Source organism: Nilaparvata lugens, chromosome 4 (genome assembly GCF_014356525.2).
Source record: "Nilaparvata lugens isolate BPH chromosome 4, ASM1435652v1, whole genome shotgun sequence".
Classification (NCBI taxonomy): Eukaryota; Metazoa; Arthropoda; class Insecta; order Hemiptera; family Delphacidae; genus Nilaparvata; species Nilaparvata lugens.
The window spans coordinates 29,742,881-29,768,351 of NC_052507.1; the positions used below are offsets into that span (position 1 = coordinate 29,742,881).

At 35.2% G+C, this 25,471-nt stretch overlaps 1 protein-coding gene across 1 annotated transcript in view; it reads right to left on the bottom strand.

The window, feature by feature from the left end:
* Positions 1–1,080: 1,080 nt before the first annotated feature.
* LOC111048549 (5'-3' exoribonuclease 2 homolog) overlaps positions 1,081–25,471 on the bottom strand; it is a 62,826-nt gene continuing 38,435 nt past the window's right edge. The window contains exons 16-21 of the mRNA XM_022334461.2: positions 24,867–24,935; positions 24,266–24,394; positions 22,169–22,287; positions 5,177–5,243; positions 2,202–2,622; positions 1,081–1,345 (exon numbers count right to left, since the gene is read on the bottom strand). Coding sequence (XP_022190153.2) covers positions 1,286–1,345; positions 2,202–2,622; positions 5,177–5,243; positions 22,169–22,287; positions 24,266–24,394; positions 24,867–24,935 — 865 coding nt within the window. The 3' untranslated portion in view covers positions 1,081–1,285. The remainder of the gene's footprint in view (positions 1,346–2,201; positions 2,623–5,176; positions 5,244–22,168; positions 22,288–24,265; positions 24,395–24,866; positions 24,936–25,471) is intronic.

Consider the following 25,471-nt stretch of genomic DNA (forward strand, 5'->3'; position numbering starts at 1 on the left):
AGCTATATCAAAGACATTTGGAAGACAAATAAGAAGGATGAATCACCGGTGGTTGTCAAATTGAACTCACTAGTTGTTCGAAATCTTATCTTGAGAAAGAAACGTACCCTAACAGAAAGCTCTCAATTCGAGCACATTAGAATAAAAGAAGATCTAACCAGAGAGGTTCGGGAAACAAGAAAACTGCTGTTCCACATCTCATAAGGCTGAAAAAAGAAGGGAGAAAGATAGTAATGATAGGCGAACGATTGAAAGTTGACAGTCAACTTCTATCTATGGAAGAGCTTGATAATGGAGGAGAAACCAGTTCAAAGAGATGCAAGAGTGAAGAGACATCCCCAAGGAACCTGGAAGATAACAACATCCGAAACAAAAACCGATAAAAAAGGGAAAGAGAGCAGCAGGACAAAATAAATTGGATAGATTTGTAATAAAAGGACTGCAAAAATCTACTGGAACAGACCATCTCAGTGTACAGCGAGAGAAACTGTTGAGGAAGACAGAGGGAACAGGAGAGCTACAAGAAGAGAGGATTGGAGAGGATTCATAGCAGCCACGGATGGGAAACAGGTTCGAATTTTCAGAAAAATTTAAACGGCAAGAAGTATACTCGGACTTCGACTGCAAAAGAGAATGGATACCAGAGTTGGGAACAAGACAAAATAGACGGACATTTTGAAAATGATTAATGTGAAGTATCTACAGCAAGGAGCTCATGCAATCAATTGGAGATCGGCCGGTCACGTGGCAAGGATAAAAGCTGACAGTTGGGAGAAGACATACAGGGAATGGATACCACTGGACAGGACCAGAGGAAGGAGACGCATCCAGCACTCCGGTGAACGGATGAATTTTTCCAACGAGTTGGAGATTTGTGGCTGATTGAAGCTAGCGATGTGCAGAAATTATTGACAGACTGAGAAAAATTGAACAATTTTATTATGTGAAATATTGTATTCGTTGCCAACCACATATACATCATAAGAGAGGCTTTTGTTCTTTTAGGAATGTCAATAAAGCTATATTGTTATTATTATAGGTTATATTCTACTGATCACAAGAAGTAAATTGAAATGAAGGTCACAGATAAAAATGATTTTGTATTTTTCTTCATTACACTTATTTCAACATACATAATTTATATAAATATTGCATCGTTATAATAAGTTAAATCTGGTTAAAAGTCAGTTTATGAGCAACTGACAACAATATCAATGATATATTAAAACTTTCACCCGTCGTTCACACCGCGCAGTTTGGAATGGACAGTGTTCACCTAGTCAACTCAACGTCTATGCGCGACATTCCAATTATTTCCACCGTATTGGAAGTTGGCATTGGTCACCTGACAACAAACAATAGTTAGAATTAGAACTTGGAATTTTTGTCATTAGAAAATAGTGACAAATCACACATGATTGGAGGAATTTTAAAAAATATACACTATGCATGAAAAATAGTGAAGTAACTTTTTTTAAATCAATGAAAAATAGTTATAGCTTATAACGAGTTAAACAGAACATAACTAACTAGAAGAAAAAGTTGATTATTGAGTCGGTACAATAAATTTCAAATCACGGTAATTCAGAAATTCCAATTGATTTCAACAATATAGCATAATTGAGAGATATGCTACCAGAGTAAATTCGTTTCCAAGTTTTCAAAGCACAACTAACCAGCCAGAGATTATGAAAGAACTTAGCTCAGTTTCTAAGTTTGTAGCAACTCAATACAAAACATACAGATTGTTAATTAAAAAATTTTGTGCTTAGCGTTGGATTAATACACTGGTCCCCAACCAGTCTTAACAACACTCCCTACATTATTTATTGTCACATTTTCAAGGTGATAATGTTTCGTTTACCCATATGAATTAATATTGAAACGGAAAATGAAGACCAGTATATTGTTGGAACGCTAATGATACTATAACAAAGACAATAATGACGCGTTTAATACTTCCTGTGTTCTTGTGAAGGTCATCATCACCTTCACAAGAACTTACCCTAACCCTTAAATCTGTTAAAATTGATCTGTATGATTTTAAGGATAACATGATTCAAGGAGAAGATGAGGACTTTATAATTATAAGGGATATTATAAGAATAATATATGAAATTAAGAAGATTCTATGGATCATTTATTCCTTAATATCTCAAATGAAAAAACACTAGTCAATTTGTAAGCTTTTTTCCCCTCACCTGATTTGGATTATTGTTGATGTTGTATCCGCTGGCGGGTCTATTACTATTAGAGTTTCCTCCAGATCCACCACTCCCACCACTGTTATAGCCAGAGTTTCCAACCCTCCAAACACCTCCTCCTCCTCCACCTCCTCGATTCTGATTGTAGCTGCCACTTCTAGCGTTATGATTTGTACTGTACGGATTGCTGTTGTAGTCATTGTTTCTGTTGTTGTAGTCAGTGTTTCTGTTGTTGTAGTCAGTGCTTCTGTTGTTGTAGTTGGTGTTATAGCCTCCTCCCCCTCCTCCTCCATTTCTTCCTCCTCCTCCACCACCTCCTCCTTGCTCTTTCCTAAATTCAGCCCAATTCTGAGCAGTACTTCTGCTATCGTTTCTGCTTCCCGAATCCCTATTGTTAGAATAATTCGTTGACCTGAAGCTGAAAAAATAATATCACATTCATTACACACAATCTATGTAAAGACAAGTACTTCTACAATCAATATTTGATTGATATTTCATTGATTCTATAATCCATATGATGCTTCATTTAGTAGAGATAATTTGAGAATGGATCCGGCTACACATTGTGAAACTAAGTCACCATTGTTTGTGAGAACCAAAATTGTGTAACATAATGAATGATAAATATTTCATCAGTTGCTAAATAAATTAGAATTTCAATTAAAACAGGATCATTGAATTATAATATATATCTTCTTTCGCATAGTCAATAATTCAGGAAAAAACTATAATGACAAACATAAAATTTATTAAAAAAAACACTAATAGGCTACCCTTTAACATCTCTATATGAAGCACGACCAGTTTTGGGCAATTATCCCACATTCTTGTGTCAAAACCAATTTTGTTTCAAAAAGCTAATTTTGACACTTGAGAATGGAATAAACTGAACTAGTCTTGTTTTATTTAAATTTGACATCATTTCTAGTTTCTTGTCTTATAATCTAATAGAATTCATCTACATTCAACAGTTCTTCAATTGATTAGTTTTAATAATAATTTCCTCCCTTAATATAAGTTTGATAAGACGTATGCATTCGTCGTTTATCTATATTTTCTATGATATGTTACAAAAGCAATTGAGACAGTGAAAATTCCTCTATATTTAAAGGATAATCAATAGTCTATAAATATCAATTGAAATGCAACAGTATTATGCAAAACTGTAGGAGAGATCGAACATTGAAATGAAGAGAGTTGGGGAACAAGATAGTGGGATTATTATTAGAGTGGTGACGAGAGGGAGAGGCCAAGTGTGAGTCGAGTGAAGCCGAGCCGAGCCAAGTGGAGCGGAGATTGCAATTGACTTGAGTGCATGTCAATGATGCTTCATGACGACTAATACAATCAACTATCATAAGTTGAAAGTTGACGCGATCAATCTACAAGCTAAATAAGCCTACAATTTGACAGTTCAATTTTGACCAACAAAAGCACGTTGGAATTACTAATGACAATCAATGGAATGTAATCAAATATCAAATTACTATCGAGTAGCAATAACAGCTATTGAAATTTTTAGAGGAATTTGAAAGCTTAAAAAAATACGTAGTAAACTACAATAATTATGATTCTTGTTTCTTGAGATGCAGAAATAAAAAAGGGGGGGTAAGAAAATCATTATTATAAGAAAACTATTCTAATTATCAATGAGAATAGACAGTATCTATCCAGAAGAGAATCGTGTGTCGATTAAAAAGAGCAAACAGAGAGTTCTTAGTCACCACACCGCTGTATGTTTACCAGTAGTTTTTCATAATAATTGAATTACTGTATAAGGAATGTGAAGGAAAATTAATCAATTTCACAATAGAATTTCCTATCAAGGTATATTGGTATATTTGCATACTCCTTTCAGGTGTATTTTTCTAACTATATTGGCTAGCCTATCTGTTAAAAATAATACTTCTAGGAACCTAGACTTCTTTAAATATTGTCACAGAGATATCAGTGAAATACTCTAAATAATTAATCAACTATACCTATCAATAAAGAGTTTCAATATTTGAAAATTTATATTCCAAAATTAGACACCTTTGATTCCGGTCTACTAATATGTTGCAGGTTACTGTGATATGATCATGAAACACTGTACAGATAAGTCCCGGATTCTATCACGGAGATATTAATCAGAAACATTTTTTAAATAGAATACAATATTTCCAAATGGACAAACGAATTTGAGGTAGCAGATTGAGAAACTATCCCGGAAAGAAGAAGGTGAGAAACTGAGATGAACTTAACAATAAACCCCACGAGCTACAAAATAGCCAAATCAGTGCAAGGACAGATGAAGAAAAACAAGAAGTTGGAGTGTGCAGATCGAAGAAGGGACCTCCTAACAACACAAGCTGTACGAGAAAGGTTATATGACATGACCTATGGATAAGGGGCGGCGGCCGTTAAGGGAGATTAATTAACTGAATAATGGCTAATAGTAAGAAACGAGGGCTGACCGTCGATAATAAATCGGGGGCGGCATTACGGTTGCCGCCTCCAGAGGATATGGTCACTCGGAGTCCGAGAAGAAAACAAGGGACACTGGCCCCCGGCCAACACCCACGCCCCTGCCCCCAACCACTAATAGACTCACATAATTTGCATTCGGATACACGGGCAGTTATCAAGAGCAAGAGCGCTAGCTCCACTATGTCCGAGAACCCCTATTTACTTATTCTGGCAATTATTATCGTCTTTACGACAAAAACAGCATGGGACAAATCTCCAGACAGCTTTACTGATTCTGCGTTCTTCAGTTTCTATTATTACAGTTCCATTTTAAAGAGAATCAAGGATGAAATAACAATAGATAGCTAACTAAATAGGAATAAGAAAGCCATAAAATAGCAAATTGAAAGTTACAGACAGAGCTTATCATATGAAAATGAGAGATAAAGGATGAATGAATAGTAGAGAGATGGATGGATTGATGAAGAGTAGATAAATTAGAGTTAAAAATGAGAACTCACCCAGAAGACCGATTATCATTATCAGAGAAGCGTGAGCCTTGTCGATTCCCATAGGGACTTCCTCTACCTGAAAAAATACAGAAATATATTAGTATGATTTCATCGGATTGGACCCGGGTTTTCAGCAATGGAATGAATAGGATAGAAACAATTCAATCTATGAGGAAATCAATTCATAAAAAAATCATAAAAGTACAAACTATTAAAGACGAAGTAGAATATTCAACATTACTAGTGCAAGGTAGGTAGAGGATTGAATGCGTGTGCTGATTTTGAAATGATGGGAGTGACAGTATCAATATGAGAACAAGATGAGTATCAAGAGTAATATCACAATAATATTACGGACCAGTGGTCAACGTGAATTCAGTACGCTCATCAGCATGACATTTTCTCAACGGCTTGATTATAATCATAGATAAATCAAATAAACGTTTGCCTTATCTGTGCTCCAATAGAATCCACTGAATCTGTCAGCAATTCTTCTACTACATTAATTCATCAGGAACCAACGATTCAAACTATTCATCCCTAGTGAAGACAGACAACAAGAATCTGTCACCATCTTGATATTTCCCAATGATTTTCGAAGATTGTCGCTTTAATTGGCATATAACCCCAATCAAAAGGATCTCATAACAAAGTTTCTGCTATATAGGGTTCTATTCAGTATTAACCGTTCACCCGTAACTTCCTTCACACCGTGAGTGATGACTATCTAGTTTAATAGTGTTCATACAAAAGCTTGTGGTGCAATCAAAGATCACTTTGATTGAGGTGCTGATTGGAATCATCATTTCACAGAAACGCAATTACTTGCAGTACAGGGAGCGACACTTTCTTTTCTCGCACCCTCATCATCAGGAAACCCAGTGAGACGACAGTTTTTTGTGTCGAGCGAGTATAAAGCGGCAATAATTTGGAGGCACCGACAAGAAATTATCGGGGAACCGATACAGCCGGTAAGGGGGTGGTGTGTGCGGTTGCCAAGGGTGACGGGTGGAATACAACGTCGCTAGGCAACCGAGGGATCATAGGGGGGAAGGGAGGGGGTGCAGGCTGTGGACAAATCGTGGGGCAAAGCCACTCGAACGGGTCAAGAGCACTTATCTTCCGTACGGGGCAGGCCCCTCCAGTCAGCCCCCCTTCACTCGCTCACACACGCACACGTCTACAGAGGGACCAACTTTCTCTTCCGCTAACAACGCTGCTGCATCAGCTACTACCAACTGCTACTGCTACTGCTGCTACTACACTTTTCACCACTAGCATTGTAGTAGTAATCATCGTCATTACTATGGGCTGGCTGGATGCGATGCGATGGATATTCTGCTGTTGCTTGGAGTAAACGCAACTAGAATATTATGCATGCATCCTTTCACAACCAGTAAAATCTCTACTCTTATTCTGTGATTTTCACTTATCAGGACCTGTGAAATTTGATACAGTGAGGTCCACGTTATAATGACAGTATTTGATCAACTTTGGTTTAGCTATCCTTGTCTATCATTCGACAAAGTCGGTAGTATTATACTTTTCTAGATCCACAACGATGCCAGTTATGTTTTTGACAGTGTTGAAATATGATTAATTAATGAAGAGAATCGGCATCGCTATTCTTCTATCTTTATCCACTGCCATTATAACGTGGACCTCACTATAGATTGATTGATAAATCCATTAGATCAAATACCGTTGATGATGATCAATTAAAATTATCGTCAGGTAGAAATCTTCTTCGCATCACAGCTATCATAACTATTAGGTGCATTCAGTTTGATAAATTTCTTTCAGAAGGCATTTACAAGTTTATAGAGGCTACATTGAAGAAATTATAACATACCAAAGTCATAATAGTGAATAACAATAAACCGCAGTAAACAACAACATTGAATCAAAGAGCCAGTTCAAGAAATCAGGGTAGCGAAAGAGTCAAGAAGCTTCTCATCTTGAATATTATGTCGGAAAAATGTTTTTGGAAAAAGAATCCAAAAAAGAATTGATGAAGTAGAGAATAAATTTATACGGAATCAAAGCACCTTTCTATCTCAGAAAAATTGTTCCATTCAGGAAGAAAAAGTAGTTCTCTGTTCCTTAGGCATACAAATACTCGTATATCTATTCAGATTTTGTATAACACATTTTTAAACAATATTTCTCTACAGGATTCGGATCAGTCCATGGTTAACACTACTTTGGAGTCTACGTCTGAGGACACCAACAAAACCACTAAGAATATGATCCAATCTCAGTCAACTGTTCAAGCATGTTTTTCAATATTATAAATAATGATGATACAATATTATAAATAATGATGATAATTATTACATACATTCATACATAATTAGCATGACAATAAATGTATTTGCAGTTCAGCAGCTGAGGTCCAATAAAATGGACCTCTTATATTTTTTGTTAATGGTTTGAACGAACAAAAGAATAACGATACAGTTTCCAATGATCAAAATCACTTGGAATTTGCAACTTACCATACAAGAAATAGAATTTCAAAAAAATAAGATGTCAATGGAAACACATATGTGTTGAAAACAAGATTTCTATAAGAACTAAAACAATAAGTTTTACATATTACTGCATCTTAAATATGGGAACTACTACAATCCCTGTGCAGTTTGTGCAGGATTGCAGTTTTCACTATAATTTTCTCGTATAATTTTCCAGAGAAAACAATATTTTTCCTCTACCAAGACTAGAGTAGAGAAGCCAGGATGCCGGTAGTATAGCACAGCACACGAGATGGAAGCAGCAATTAGTGTGAGCTGGCGCAGTTTCATCATTACGGCTGGCCACTAATTAAAAGTCGGCTAAGGTGAGGTGCAAACCTCCACCATCCCCCACTCACCCTTGCTGGGGCTCCAGTATGCACAAGCACGAGCAGACGGTCAACACACATTATCATGCACCACCAAATAATAATGAAACCAACATTCGCAAAGTTTTTACAACTCTGACAGAGGAGTTGAACGTAACGATGCACCGCTGAATATGCATGGTCAGGTTGTTATTAGTGTTGTATTGTCCACAAAAACGAAAAAAATCTTCAGTGGAGACGGAATTGTAGTTTCAAACCTATCTCGGGAAGCAATCGAAAAACAGGGTTTGATGATGAAAGAGGGGGGTTTATTTTAATACCGAAGTATCCGAAGACCTACAATTGAAAATAATAAAATATTCGATTTGATGATACAATATTTCATTGACAATGTATGTGAACACAGTAACAACAATATAATTTCTTTCAGGAGATTCCTCAGAGAAGAATTCAATTTCATTGGCCATATCTATAAGCACAGTAATAACAACAAAAATTCTTTCAGATTTCCCGGAGGAGAATACGGGAGAAGAAAGCTAGGTAGTAAGATATATAAAAACGCAGGTACTACGAAGCAATGAACAGAACCACCAGATTAATTTGTCAATACTGGGAATTGGAGTAGAACAATGCCTAAGGTAGGAAGGTAAGGTCTGACCCACTTCCAACTTTTAATTGGGAACAAAACTCAAGGAATTGACCTTAGATAAAACAAGGACAGTACGAGTCAGGAGAAAATCGGAAATACAATGAAAAGAAGAGAAGCACTACTCTTGCTTTGGGGGAAAGACGGGAGGAAAAGAGAGACACGAGGCAAACGGTTCAATGAGTTTCCCTGATTCTCGATTTTGTTTTGTTCTGAAAAATCACCGCGGGACATCCATGCACGAATCAAAGGAAAGAGGAGAGGACAAAGAACAGCCAGCCAGCCACTGACAAACTAATTTGCTGAGCCACACTTCTTTCTCTATTTTCAAACTCCCGTTCAGCGTCCTCCCCTACAAACTTCAAACCCTAATAATCGATCTTGGCTTAAAAATGATCGAAGAACATTCATAGTAGAGCATGAGATCAGCGATAATTAATCTCAGTTGATTCACAGGAACAGTACAGGTTAGCTAAAGATTTTATTAAAGACGAAGAACGTCTAGTATGGAATTCTCGTAATCACAATACAATAATTATTTATTAGTTTGGACTAAAAACCGAAATTGCTATCAACTATCCCGAAGACTTCTGTCTAAAATATTAAAAACGGGGAAAACAACTAGAAAAAATTTAGAATACTATCCAAAAAAATGCATTCCCGTGTGGGAATCGAACCCGTCACCTCATGTTTGCCGGACAGGTATATGCTAATCTCTACAATGGCAATCTCTGGAGATCAGAGCTCATTTTATAGCCTAAAACTAAAAAGACCAAGCGGCTAGACAGTATACAGATGAAAGAAATGTTACAATTACAGTGCCGGATTGGATTTCAGTACGGCCAAATAATTTTGTTAGTTTCCTCAAAGTCCAGTCACTATATACATTGGTGCATGCAATTTATATTGTAGTTGATTTTTTAATATATCATTTGGGTACATAAGAAAAGTCCAGAACCAATTTCTTCATGCAAAATTTCTTTGTGGTAGATACAGGGGGGGCCCAAAACCTCGTATTTTCGGCTCATTTTCCAGTTTTCAGCTATTTCTGCCAAATCTCGTAATCGATACGCCCAGAGGGATTTTGAATTATACATCTAAATGGTAACAACCGAAAGATATTGTTGATCAAAATTTAAAATTCATCAAGAATTGATTTTTTCTTCAAATTTTTGAAAAATCATAACTCAGTACTCATTGGAGATAGAGAGTTTCGAATGATCTCATTTTATTCAGAATTTCATATTCTAGAAAAAAGGCGAGAGCAAATTTTTCTGTCAGATTACGAGATTTGGCAGAAATAGCTGAAAACTGGAAAATGAGCCGAAAATACGAGGTTTTTGGGCCACCCTGCATCTTGCACAAGGAAATTTTGCATGAAGAAATTGGTTCTGGACTCCTCTTATGTACCCAAATGATATATTAAAAAATCAGAACTACAAAATAAATTGCAAGCACCCCCCTTTTTTAAAATATATATTTGAATTATATTTATTCCAGTCTATATTGACTGGACTATCAGAATACTTTCAAATATTGGAACTATGAAAATCAATAGCACATCTTTTGAAAGAGTACTTGGAATGAGATTATTGCAATTATTTTCTTGAGTGAATAAGGAGCGAATAAAGTGAAAGAAGGCGTTCTTCATTGAACTGTGAAGTAGAATAGAAACTACTTTACTATCTACTATCTCTTTTTTTAAAACTATTTGACTATATTTTTAGTGAGTTGTTTGTCTTTGGATATATATTTAGTATGTTTTTTTACGACCTTCCTAGTATATTTATGAGTGAACTACTATCTGTAGTGAACTACTTACTGTATATTCTTAATTTCTATACATGGGACTACCAAACCAGTGAAGAAAATAATAAATGTGTAAGGTTTTTAGGGCTGAAAGTCTCTTTGCTCAAATGTTAGGTAATACGAATTTCCTAATGGGAAATGGGAAGAAATTCCATCCCCACTCAACACATCATAGAAGGTAGTGAAGTAGCCTAAGCATATACAAGATTCGACGAAACTCACCGCTTGACAATGTACGATTACAAAAGCTTAGTTCTAGGATAATGTTGCTGATATCATATATAATCTATTTGAGGTAGTGTTTGTGCATGATATTATGAAGCAGCGAAATGTAATTTGATGCGAAGTTGTGGGCTGAGGATTGGAATCTGCTTATGAGAGAAGTGGAGTCACTTGAAATTAGTGAAGGCAAGAAGACTGCCGTCTGTAGGGCTGAGCAAATAGGGCTTTGAGCAGATGAGGCGAGCAACTCCAAGGGTGGTCGAGCCGAGCAAAGTTCGGGCTTGCCAAGTCACAGGGGGAATCCAACAGTCACAAGGGTCGTTCCCTCACCAACCACCGATCCAAGTATTCCATAATTAACTATGTCAAAGAGGCTCTTCTGTTACCTTAGCAGAATACAGTTCAAGTTTATCTTAGTCATCCATTATTGTTCGAAAATAATTTTCAATCATCAATGTAGAATCAAATCGTACTTATTCTATGTGTCGATATGAATAGTTTGATAGACACGAGATTGATATACTAAATAGACACGAGAAAAAGTTTGAAAAAGCAGCGGCCTTATAGGGACAGCTTTTTCTCGTGACTGAACCATTTAAAATGGAGGAAATAGAACATTACATTAACAAAGATGAAATTATTGCGAACAAGAATATGATGATGGATATACGATTAAAGAAGAAGTATGAGATTGAATAAGATACGAGATATCAATTTAACATAAATGACGATCAAGCTAATCTCACATGGATCTATAATATTGTGATGGGTTTCGAAGGCAAAGAAGAAAAGTGACCAATAATTGAACAAATTATTTTCTTCCGTAGAATCAACAAGTGTAATTCATCAACAGTTAGTTCAGTCAAATGGTCGTTTTTCAGGAAACATACCCGAAAGAATTTTTCTCGACGGTTCTATATGTATTTTGGGGCGCTGAATTCGAATCTAAAATTTGCTGACACGCCAGAGGGCGTAACTTTTGAACGGTATTGAAATCAGAAAAACGAATTAAGGGAGCGATAAGAGGAGTAAATTCCCCTTTTTGAAAATTCGTAGCTCCGGAACCAAAAATGGTAGAAACCTGCGCGACCACTCAATTTATTAGAAATTGTATTCTCTTTAATTTTGTCGAGAATGATTTTTCTTGAGAAACTCAAGGTTTACGAGATAAAATTAGAAAACTGAAAAAAGGCCGACATTTTTGGGGTATTTGGGGGTGAAGCCGCGCTCTGGCGTGTCAGCAAATTTCAGATTCGAATTCAGCGCCCCAAAATACATATAGAACCGTCGAGAAAAATTCTTTCGGGTCTGTTTCCTGATTGATAAACTGGTATAATCAAAATATTGTTCGAGCGATTTAGTTGAAGTACAGTTAATAATTATGGAAAGAGTTAATTAATTATGATTGCGATTGAAGGTTTCATCAAAATGTTTTCAAATTTTTATAGGATATGTGAAAAACATGAATTTTGAAAATAAAATTCATGGAAAAATGTGAACTCTAATTGTAGGTAAACTGCCTTCAGTAACTAAAAAGTATACGGGAATCGGGAAAACCAGGCATAATTTGTGCAACTTAAAGTTTGGACCTAATAAGTAACTTGCTTCCGCCACCACTAGGCTTCACAGAAATATTGGCAGAATTCATGAGTTAATGAGTAATTGTTAGTGTTATGAGGTATAGCTAACACATTGTGTATGTGTAAATTAATCGATCACAAGCCGCATTATCTCATGCATTGTCAAAGAAGAAAAAAATAACGTGTGATTGGAAACATGCATACATTTTTCCCACTAATAAGATTTCATCAAAATGTCTATCAATTAGGGAGCTCTACAAAGCGAGTGAATACTTCCTTACAGCAGTCCAAGAGAATATCATAATTTACAAGATAATTTTCACATAGTTTACTATATTTGTCGTGGAAAAAGGCAGTTTTCTTATCTTGAATTGAAGAATACAACAATGACCTTCCTCAAAGCAAGGAGTCTCCAACCCTAAAACTACCTGAATCAGAGCTACCTGTATAATCCACCAGTCCACTCAAAATCGGTTTAACACACCAAAGAATCATTTTCTAATTCTAGATATTTTCTATTGAGAACTCGGCTATATTTTTATTGAACGTGAAAGCAAATGCGCGAATGATGAGGTGTTGTGCGGCTGGAGCCTCAACCACAACAACAAAAGAAGCAAGCATTGCCCATTGCCCCTCTCGAGATAGACGCTCGCCTATTGAAACACACACCCTCTCTCTCATTCTCTCTATGTCTCTCTACGAACCGAGTTCAGATGAATGAGTAGGGGGAGGAGATGGCAAACAAATGTAAATCCGATCAAGGCTCGATCCGTTTTTTATCCGACTTCCTTTTTTACACTGACGAAGAAATAACATTCTCGGTCGAGACAGGACTGACAATTCAACAAATTCAAACCCAAAGAAAGAATGCTGCTTCACTGACAATGAGAATGCTAAACGAGCCGGCTACTGTTCGTGTACTGAAAAAACAACCTCTTCAAGCTCCCACACCGATAAAAAAATGGTTCAAATACCCTACTAGCAGAACTACTAATGATGAAGAGATAGAAAAAGACTCACGAATATTCTCTTCTACTCTCAGCACACCATACTAAAGGCTATTCGATATTAATTTTGGCACTTGACCCTTTAACCGTTCAACACTTTAACCGTATCACCGGTCTCTGAGACCGGTACGAAAATTTTGCATTGCATTATTAATACACCTGATTTTTTAACCTTACAGTTGTGTTGTGAGTGATGTTGTGGTACTTTTCCATAATGAAAACACTAATTTGAAATTGTCAACCACTTTTTATTATTATAAATTATTATAATACTAGCTGTCAGGCTCGCTTCGCTCGCCATATCCGTCTAGCCAGGGGGCTCCGCCCCCTGGACCCCCGACTGGATCGTCCAAGAATGAGATCAGCAGGCTCGCTTCGCTCGCCTGCATTTTTCATTTGAGCATTTTTATCATATGTTAGGACAATCCAGTCGGGGGTCTAGACTAAACGTCTGGCTAAACGGATATGGCGAGCGAACCGAGCCTGACGGCTAGTAATATAATATTCCGAGGAATAGCTCTGATTGAAGTAGTAGTGCCCAATCAATTTTTCCGCGATAAATGCATTTCAATCTTCAACTTGGTGCCAACCTAACAAAGTCAACTCTACTTAATGCCAACCTGACAAAATTATTAATTTAGTTGTCAGTTAAAAACTGTTTCGAAGAGGTACTCTATCTAGATTGTAGTTCTATAGTAACATATGATATGGACATTTCAATGATAATTAAGAGATTGAGAGAAGAAGAATATACATGCTAAAAGACGAACTTTAAACCCTTAAAAACAACCCTTAGGGTTAAAATATTGCCAAAAGATTTCTTAGTGCGCCTCTATAGGGCCAACTGAACATACCTACCAAATTTGAACGTTTTTGGTCCGGTAGATTCTTAGTTCTGCGAGTGAGTGAGTGAGTGAGTGAGTGCCATTTCGCTTTTATATATATATAGATATACAGAACCAGGCAGTTGTAAACAAACAGCTGAAGATGTGGCTGGTAAAGCCACGAAGCCTGGTTCTGTATATATTATAATAATTTATAATAACTAGTAGTTCTGTGAACAGTAGACCTCGCGCTCAGTAAGTTACATTGACCTGTTTTTATGTTTTCGCAAAAGTTAATAAAAAAATTATCAATTTAAAATGTCTAGAAAAAACCCTAAATAAACATAGTTTTCTGTCCTATCGTACCGTGACGTGTGTCCCGGAATGTGAGTGTGAGCGCTGTTATCAGGTCTGGCTGCAACTGTCTGCAACGTTGATGGAAAGATACATTTTCAAGATGTTCGATGTTTGTGAACGAGTAGTATTATAGTCCACTAGACAGCTGATTTATGATGAATAATTCTATAGTCTGAATTTTACTTTCCTTGCCCTATTACCATAGGTAAGGAAAGTATTGCATTCCGAAAAAAATTACGTTTCAAGGTCCCCTGAGTCCAAAAAAGTGGTTTTTGGGTATTGGTCTGTATATATATATATATATATATATATATATATATATATATAATATATATATATATATATATGTGTTTGTGTGTGTGTGTGTGTGTGTGTGTGTGTGTGGTGTGTGTGTGTGTGTGTGGTGTGTGTGTGTGTGTGTGTGTGTGTGTGTGTGTGTGTGTGTATGAGTGTATGTGCGTCTGTGTACACGATATCTCATGTCCCAATTAACGGAATTACTTGAAATTTGAAACTTAAGGTCCTTACAATATAAGGATCCGACACGAACAATTTCGATCGAATGCGATTCAAGATGGCGGCTAAAATGGCGAAAATGTTGTCAAAAACAGGGTTTTTCGCGATTTTCTCGAAAACGGCTCCAACGATTTTGATCAAATTTATACCTAAAATAGTCATTAATAAGCTCTATCAACTGCCACAAGTCTCATATCTGTAAAAATTTCAGAAGCTCCGCCCCATCTATGCAAAGTTAGATTTTAGATTTCCAATTATCAGGTCAGATATAATTTAAACGAAACATTTCGAGTGGAAAAAATTGAGCATGGAAATCTCTTCAATTAATGTCCAGAAACATTTTCACCTAAAATTGAAAATAAGCTCAACATTTGAGAAAATGTAATTATTCAATTGAAAACTTTTGGCAACTGTTGATTCTATTAAATCATTCACTATGAAGAGATAGCAGATCTCGTGTGTATCCAGCGTTATTGAACTGTCACCAGCTGGCTCAGATCTTTGACTCTTATGCGCGTTTACACTAGCGTCAGGTGATCAATTTTCATAACGGCAAGGAAAGTTGTGTGAGTGCGCCACACCAGATTTTTACTCTAATATTGGCGTATAAAGGAGGCTCCTTTTTCCTTTTATATTATCCTTGAAATGCAAAATTTCCAAAAACCTTGTATATACGTCGACGCGCAATTTAAAAATGAACATACCTGTCAAATTTCATGAAAATCTATTACCGCGTTTCGCCGTAAATGCGCAACAAATAAACTTTAAGAGAAATGCCTAACCGTCGACTTGAACCTCACTTCGCTCGGTCAATAAAAAGTGGTTGACAATAATTGTAATTATTACAAATTAGTGTTTTCACCTGATTTTTTGTTTGGCTCCTCCCACTCAGTGGCTGTTCAATGAATATCAGAGAACAATTACTAGTCGTTTCAGTGTGATTAGAAGAGTCATTCTGAACACAGCCTCAGTTTATTGCTTACGCTACGGTTCATCATACCGGACGATACGGTTAGTGTTTCATCAATCCCGGTATTCCCGCGGTCTGTGATACCGGAGGATACGTTTTATGCAACTTTTTTTAATGGCTCATCATAGAGACCTACATATCACTGATGCTGAGTTCAGTGAACGGATCAAGACAAATTAATTAGATTTTGAGAGTTCACATTATTCTCGAGTTGATTTTGTTTTTTAGTACGAGCTACGCAATAGAAAAAAATTTTTGTTAAAAAATATTTTATGTTTTCTTGAATTATGAATTGTATCAAACTTTATTCTCCATTTGCTATGACATATTGAGTGAGCACTTGGTATATTGAAACTATAAGTACTTGTAAATAGGTTGTTATCCATAAAATTATTTTAGTTTACTCACTATTTTGAATGTTTAATAAAATATAGGTAACAAAGAAAGTGTTCCTTGAGATGTGACTTTTGTTATCCTTACATTTCTCTGAACAAATTATACATAACAAAGTATAAGAATCTATAAAATCACAAAAAATTAATGTTTTACCATGAAATTAAACCTCCGGTCTGAGAGACCGGGTGATACGGTTCATGGTTGGAAGAATCATGATACGGTCAAAGTGGGAAAACCAAGGTTTCTTGCACTTTTCCAGTATTTCAATAGCATTGACTAAAAAATAATTAAAAAAAAACCCAACAAAAATAAAGCGGACTTGATTTACAATGAAACAACAATTTGAAGCAAGATATAACTCTGAAAGGGTCAATGGGAAAAAATTAATCGAAAAATCTATCAGTTTTAATTTGTGCTCTGAAAACATGAAATAGTTTCGAAAGTATTTATTATAAGTAAGATGAATAGATGGCTTTTAGTCCTAAATAGCTCAACTCTCAAGAATCCGGAAAAAATTCCCGGATGAAATAATTAATTTCATGCCATTATAAATCTATATTGTCATATCAAGTTCAATGCTGATTTACACGGCGCATTCAACTGGTACAGCTGCAGGAATACACTACACATTGCAAGTATTCAGTAAAAGTTCAAAGTTCAGGCTGAACAGCTTATGATATACATTTTGGTATTGTTAACTTACCAAATATTCCTACAAGAAAGGTAGCTATTTTGGTTATGAGGCTAGTTTTATAATAAGATAATTTTTGCATTAAAGTTGGTAAAATCAATAAGCTATTGTTGAATATGACGAAAAATAGATTACATCTAGAAGTTGATGAATAATTATTATAATAAAATATAAGAGTAGGATAATTTGCAACCCACAATATTCACAGAGAACGAGAAGACTGTTGAACTCTAATATGATTATTTGCAAGTATTCTAGGAAGGCTTTTGATGTTAGGAAATGGGGGGAGTTGAACATCGATATTGTTACCATGGAAACATTAATGGCCGTAAGTGACCACAAGCGCGTAAATCTTCAACAGCATGGAGGGCATTCCGAACCGAAAACTTGATTCCATATTCAGGTCTAACAATTCACTGTAATAAGCTGGATACAGTACAGTACAGTACTACAGTCCGAAGAGGAACACGCATGTAGACTAACCAAGTTGTAGATGATTTAATATGAAATGCAATGCACAGAGAACTAATTAGATTAATCACCCAAGTAGATCAAATTTGCAATGGTATAGAAATTAACGGCAAAGCAGGTTTCATAATGCACTCAATTCAATAAGCAAGCATTTCAAACATGCTATCAACTAGGATGAGCATACTCAATCCTATTCCAACGAACAGTCTCTAGTATGTCCGACATATCTCAAACGGATCCAGTTATTATTGAGTCGAGTGCATAAGAGGTTTTGATGTCATAAATTGATTAACAGGAGAACTCTGTGGAATCAAAGAATTAAAATAAAGGTAACGAAATAATGTAATTGTAATGGAATAATAATTGTTAATGGAATAAATAATGGAATTGAAATAAGGATAGTGAGTGAGTGACCCGATCCTTGAAACAGAAAGTTTCATTATTGATTATTGATTATATACTTTTCGTACTCAACACTCACAGATAAGCTAGGGAAAAAGTTTTTGTCAGAATCAATAAACTTCAAAGTGTTTATAATAGGATAGGTGTGATGGTAAGATAGAAAGGTGTTGGTATTTGTGATGTAGATGTAATAGTATTTATAATGAGTGCTTTATTGTATGTATGTTTTGTTGTTTGTATGGTGATTATCAATGAGGCGGACTGTGTCACCCATGACATTGAAATGCAGAATAGTTTTTAACTAAAAATATTTTTTTGTTTTTTCTAGATTGGAGAATTGGTATTGGAAATAGATCAGAAAAAGGAAATTGAAAAATGACTTCAAATTTAATTAATTAATTAAGAGGGAGGATCTAGTTCTAGTACCGAAGTATTAAAATCGAAGTTGTCATTAATAATACAGGACACTTGTTTGAATAACTGAAAAGTCGAATGAAAAGATTTCATATCACAGTTTCTAAAGACAAAAGCTATCTCGTTCGTATAAAAATCAACAACTAATGAATAAATTCGATACATTGTATCAAATACAGTAAATCCAAGAAAAATATTTTTAAATGCAAAGCAAGTGCTTCTATACAACGTACAGGTTTTTAAGTCATAAAAAATATTGTAGTGATGTAGAAGGCCAAATCCCGTATTTGGATAAGCTTGGATTGAGAATTAATAACGGAGGCTTAAGATTTGAACAGCAATAATGATCGCATCATGTCAATCGGCTCCCAACGGGCAATAATATGACGATAATAATTTGAGAGGCGGCGCTTATTATTTTGAATTTATTGCATCCTGATTGTTTGAACGTTCGCGCGAATGCGTGCGTGTGTGTGTATGTGTGTGTGTGTGTGAGGGTAATAGTACAGACGAGGAGGAGGTTGAAGAGAAGGAGGAGGAGGAAGAGGAGGCACGTAATGGCTGGTAGAGCAACAATCAAACAAACAAGAAGGGGAACTGAGAGCGCACGTGACCTCACGGCTATGAGGTTTTGGCAGTGAGAGCCCCAGCAAGGGAAGCCAACTGAGGATGGCGATGAGGAGGAGAGGCAAGTCTGTTCAACTAATGAGACACCAAGGCGGTAGCAATTAAATGTACGGACCGGCATCAGAATCAACCATCCACCGCCTCCCAAATGCACCTCCCTAACAACAATGTGCAGACTTCAGTTGAAAATTTGAACATCAAATAATAACATAGCAGCTTGTAAAGATCACAAACTGAGAGTCACTGAGTCTGATCAGTGAAGAAGACAGAATTTTTTGGATACTCGATCCAATTCAAGAAACAACCCTAGTCTCACAAAATCCACAAAATATTGATAATGGTGTAATACTGTTTGCTTAATATATTGCATCAATCTCCGTATCCGCTTTAATACAGAACGGAGATATTTTCAATATAAAAATTATTGATATATAAGAACATTCCAGCTCTAGTCAATCTTTTGAAGTTTCAAGAGATAGAGTCAGAAGAGTAAAGAAGGAGTAAGTGCAGATTTGCATGATATATAAACAAACTTATGGAAAATAATGCTCGACTATATGAGCAAGGAAAGAAGAATGTAGGCCTATGTCAAATCGCACCATATATGAACTCGAAGGGTCTCTGAAATAAATTTTCAATATTGGGAATGATACAATTTATGTTATGAATTGAGTACTGTATTAGTTTCCTGATATTCAAGTCTCTAACCGGTCAACAGTGATATTCCAGCATTACATGTTAAATGCAATGCAATAGGCTTTCAAATATTGTCTATGAATGTAAAAAAAGAAAGCTAAAGAATCTTGAGCATACTTCGTTCAAAGATAATGCATTTGTTGAGAGTGGTGAGCCGGCAAGCATATGCTAGCCTTCAACAAACGTTGGATTAGCACCAGCTTTTTTGTAAAGGATTTGGGCAGAGCTTGCTTTCTATTGATATCTGCAAGCGATCAAGAAGCAAAAGGGTGAAAAGAAATGAAGCGAAGGAGGAGGAGGAGGAGGAAGCCGTCGTTATCTGTAGTAATCAGCTTTGCGTGCCGTGTGTGGGGGGGTGGTGGAGGGGGTTGTTAGGGAGAAACAGCCGCACGCAGCAGGGAGCAGTTATGAATTAATAGAGAATTAGGCGCTTTGCCCTTAAATATTATTATTATTATTATTCCCTCGCCGCTCGGCATCCCTCCCCTATTAACAACATCACAGCTTCCCTCGCCTCCGATCAAACATCATCATCATCATCTTTCGCACGACACAACGACAACAGTCGATTTAAAACAACCGGCTATTATTGAGTTATGAGGGGGACTCTCTGTTCCGGTCAATACATTCTGGCAGTCAATTAATGTGATGTAAGTTTAGCTTCTGCCAATGCTACACGTCTAGAATATCGATTTTGATATGATCATAGAATGCACATGATTATACACACAATCAGAATGAATAATAATCAATAAATCATCCATTCATAGATGTAAGACTATAGAGTGGTAGAGTGGTCCACGTTATAATAGGTATTGATTAACTTATCTGATCAACATTAGTGTTGCTATCCTTGTGTATCATTCAACAAAACAGAAAACAATAAGCTAGCTATACTTTTTAGCTCCGCAACCTTGCCAGATCGTTTTTAACAATGTAGGAATATAGTTAATCAACAAAATATTCAATCTCAATTATAAAAATGTATTATTCAATCATTGAAAAATATATTTTCTTTACGAATAGAATATAATTGATCATTTTAAATATAATTACGAGTATTTTAAATTTCATATTACATTGGAAATACCAGTATCAGCTATCCTCTATGAAAGGCAGTGGCAAGGCAGAGCAAACGGCAACGTTGTTCTCTTATAATTCTTCACCGCCATTATACGTTCCACAATCCTTACTATTCTATAGAAATTTAGCTACATTTCACTTTGAGTAAGCCAGTAATCACTTATCTCGATATTAAGATATAGATATTATCATGAGTGATTAGTTATTAGATAGTATCATTCAATCAACATCATAAAGAAGGTATCCTCAGAGTTTCATGAATTTATCTCTTACCGAATTTGAAATAGCCTGTTTCAAAATTTCAAACTTAAGGCGCTCATATCTCAAAAAGTAATAATCAGATAAAAATTTTCCTGAGAAAATGTTTTCATTTAGATAACTTGATAGAATCCAAATCATGAAACTTTAGTACTAAGTAACAGATGTGGTTATTGAGATATTCTGATAGAAGAATAATAGAACGGGAAGTTCAACTTTTGTTAGAAAAGTACGGTAATCTATCTCTAGTATAATAAAGGAAAGGATTGGCTTATATACGTACGGGATAGGAAATTCACGAATGACGCATCATCACGTCGGAACTACTACACTGATAACTTGAAATGTTGCATATAGATTCTTAATTTACTGAGGATGGTTAAGGTTTAATTTAAATTCTTACCTGTAGTTGGAAATTGAAAATATAGGCCTACTGATTTTTTGAAATCGCTAATTATTTTGTTTCTTAAATCCTTTTTCCTTCAATTTTGATTATATAAAAGATGGATATAAAGATGATATCATCTCTATATTATTTTACTCTCTGGTACAGAATTCGAAGTACCACTTTTTATCCCACAGGACAAGTATCTATTTCTATTCCCATGATCTGAACAACTCAGGATTATTTGTATATTTGTACAAGCAAAGCACGCTTTTCAACCTAAACTTTTATTCACGCTTTTAAAGATAACGCTAACAACCAATAAGAATTGTTAAAAAAACAACCAAAGTCGTTCTGATTGGATCATCAAAGCGAGCTTAGCTAGGGAAATTCTCGAAATTGTTTATAAGCTAACCCGTTCAAATAACTTGTGAAGAAATCTAAAAAAACTGACAAACTTTAATTAATCTAATCAATCAATGAGATGACCAGTTCAATCTCAATTAATGTATTATCAACAAGCTATTCAAACAATGCATTTTTCCTATAATATTAGTATCAATTTTTCCGATGTATTTTTCAGTTATGAATATTACACATATACATTATATTACACGTTCGAAGAAAGCTGAGATAGCATTAAGTGCAAACTTCGAACAGAGCACAAACCCAGAAAAATGTCTTGTGCTTGTTCAAATACATTGATTTTTATTGAAAATGTAGTCTAATGGAACTCACATAGGATGGACAATGACACAAAACCTGAATAGAGTGTAATGAGTGAAAAAAAATAATGAGAACTTACCACCACGATTGGAACTCTGGTTGAGATGTGAAGGAGCGGGCACTGAATTGTAGCCTCCGCCTCCGCCGCCTCCACCTCCACCGCCTCCACCTCCACCCTGGTTTCTAGGCGTGTAATGCCTGTACAGAATGCAAAACAGACACAATTTAGCATAACCATACGATACACACAGAATCATTCAAATGAGGGAATAAAGGTAATCTTCACAAAATTGATAAATCTACGGAACGCGTTTTATGCTTAATTCAATCTTCAGATTGTTGTAGTCCAAGTGGTAATTCATTCCATTATATCCAGATTGAATTCCTTGATTGATTTTTGGAGCTAATTCCATATCTTCCTTTGAGAATAAATCTAGCGAGTCAAACCTTTTGCCGATGGAATATTTTTGAAACACATATAATCTGTAGTATACTACACCTTCAAAATAAAATAACGTTGTTTATAAACATAATTTTTTATCAATAAAAACCATTAAATACTATTGAAAATGAATAATTGAAAAACAGCCGCATTGTTGGAGTGGTAATCTTTCTTCTCATTAATTTTAAATTGAAATATTGATATACAACATCATCATCTATCGTAAAAGACAAGTGGATAAAAAAAATGAATCTCCTAATGGATGTCCCTTGTACATTACTATGACATACCTGCCATTTTTGGACAGAAAATTGTGATGTGGAGTGGAAATTAAGAAGCGAATTAACCTTATTTCGAACTCAAAATGTAACTTTTGGAGAGGAATATTAAATAATTCACCTGTTTTTGCTCTTCCAATATCATTTTAGTGATTAGTAATTTTTTACTAATAAATAAGTGAATAAATATGAGTCACTATAACTAAGTATGTGACGTGACTGTGTCATGACTGTTCAGATCACCTTTGTGCTCTTCAGAATGTCCATTCTTCTTTATAATAGGAATAAAAGATTTCATTTCTTATCTTGTGGTAAATATTAACATTGTTAATGAATCTTAGAGCCTGTTCACATGACAGCGATTTACGCTCGGTTGCCGGGCGGGTCGATATACTAGAGCAGGCATGAGAGCGTACACATGTCTTCAGTCAACCGAGCGGTTTCGAGCAGAGCATCTATTACAATTTCAGTTAAATTAAAATTTATTCTATTAAAATGTTCAGTTCAATTAGTAAGTTAGTTTGTAGAGGATCATATTTCATAGTAGGATAAACTAGCCCACGTTGGGACACTAAAATTCAAACAGCTATAACTTGGACAAATAAAAAAATCATCATTTTTTAATTTTATATTGATTGTATTTGATTACACTTTCATGGCAACTGCATTGATTGTCCATTGATTGTCAATTGATTTTTTATTGTTGAAACTATTTTTTAAAAGTATAAACAATTATAAACTCAATCTCCCCCATCAAAACATAATTGAACATAATCTTTTAGGTTATTTAGGTACATAATGAGCTATTTTTGGTCATTTTAAGTAAATTGAATAGCTTTCTCAAAAATTGACATTTTCAGAAAATTTTGGTTTTATTCAATTTATTGGAATTTATCTTCCAAATCTCTTACCGTATTTGAAATGTTCTGTTCCAAAAATTTAAACTTTAGGCGCTCATATCTCAAAAAGTAATGATCGGAGAAGAAAGTTTTTCTGAGAAAACTTTTCCATTTTGATAGCTTGATGATATACAAATCGAAAAATTTTGAAAAATATCACCAGTAGAAAGTTTAATGTCAGCCTTTGCCTAGTATTAACCGAGAGCAAACCGCTCATGAATCGCTGTCATGTGTACGAGGCTGGCAAATCGAGCGATTTGCCAATCGAGCGACAACCGAGCGTAAGTCGCTGTCATGTGAACAAGCTCATAAACTGATTGAATGTATACCACATAACTTGAATTAAAGAGGATTAAATTCAACTAGCACTTAAGGCACAAAACCCGAAGAGAAAAACAAATATGATATCAGGAATTATGAATCTGATAGTTCAAAATTGCACTATCACGCCCATCACACAATCATCAAATCCCATTATTCTAAGGAATATCTACAACTGTCACAAAAATAAATAATTAAATAAATACATAATAAGTAAAATAGGGAAGAGTACTTACGATAGCATGTTGTGGCCAGCTCTTCCAAGTGAGGCTTGCTGTCTTGAAGGGACCATGCCGATCTGCGGCTTCCAACTATTTCGGTCTTGCACTGGCATGTCGCCTGGCTTCAGAACACGAGGTGGTTCTCTGTCACAACATAATTCAGATTATAAATAAATTTATTATTCACAAACTTTAAATTAAATGTTAAATACTAATTCTAAGTTCAATATATTTCAATTTATGGACAACAATTGTATGTTCCTTATTTATTGAGTATGGTGTATTGTAGAACTACTCTATATAGTACAGTATTTTGTAAAATTGAACACTTGATACCCTTTTTTTATTTACACAACAACATTGGTTTATAATAAAAAAGGTAATCTGTGTTTCATTAATAAAAAACTATTATCATTTTTACAAAATGAATACTTCTCACATTTACAGAAAGAATTGGTATCCTTGTTTCAAAGAGTTTATTTCTTGTACATCGGCGACACCTAATTGAAGGAAGGATAAAAAAGTGTTTACACTTAGTTACTAGTATGAAATCTCATTCCTCCTGCAAATGATTAATATAACCATAAAAATAAAATAACCAGTGTGATTCACTTACTTTGCTCCTTTTAGGCGACACGCTTTGAAGATGTATGAGTCTGGGTATGATGGATCACGGAATTTCACTCTGGAAAGGAAAATATAAAAAAATAATGAGAATGAAGTATAAAAATCCAAATATAATTTGTGTCAAAACTCTTTTAGACACAGACCAAGAACTGTCAACAATAACAGGTATTGTTCACTTAAAGGCTAGACTAGATTCATATGTAATATGAACAAATAAATATGTAATATGAAAACTCAAAAATCATTATGAATTCCTAGTGAACCACTAGGAATTCATTTATTTATGTGTGGAATGAAAAATTTGAGAAATTGCAATATTTTGGTTGATTGAAATAATAATATACATTCAAGATTTCTCAACTAACAAAACCATTTCAAAGTGTATAAGAATCTATTCAACTGTAATATTTTTACGTGCTTCAGTAGGAAGTAGCGTATATATTATAGTGTAGCTTATTAGTACTGTAGTATATTATTGTTTGGGGTTGAAAGTGTAAAAGTAGACGATATGAATAATTGAGATTCTTATCATAATATGAAACTACATCAACTTTTATGTATGAGTTCAATCAAAAGACAGTGATAAATAGAATC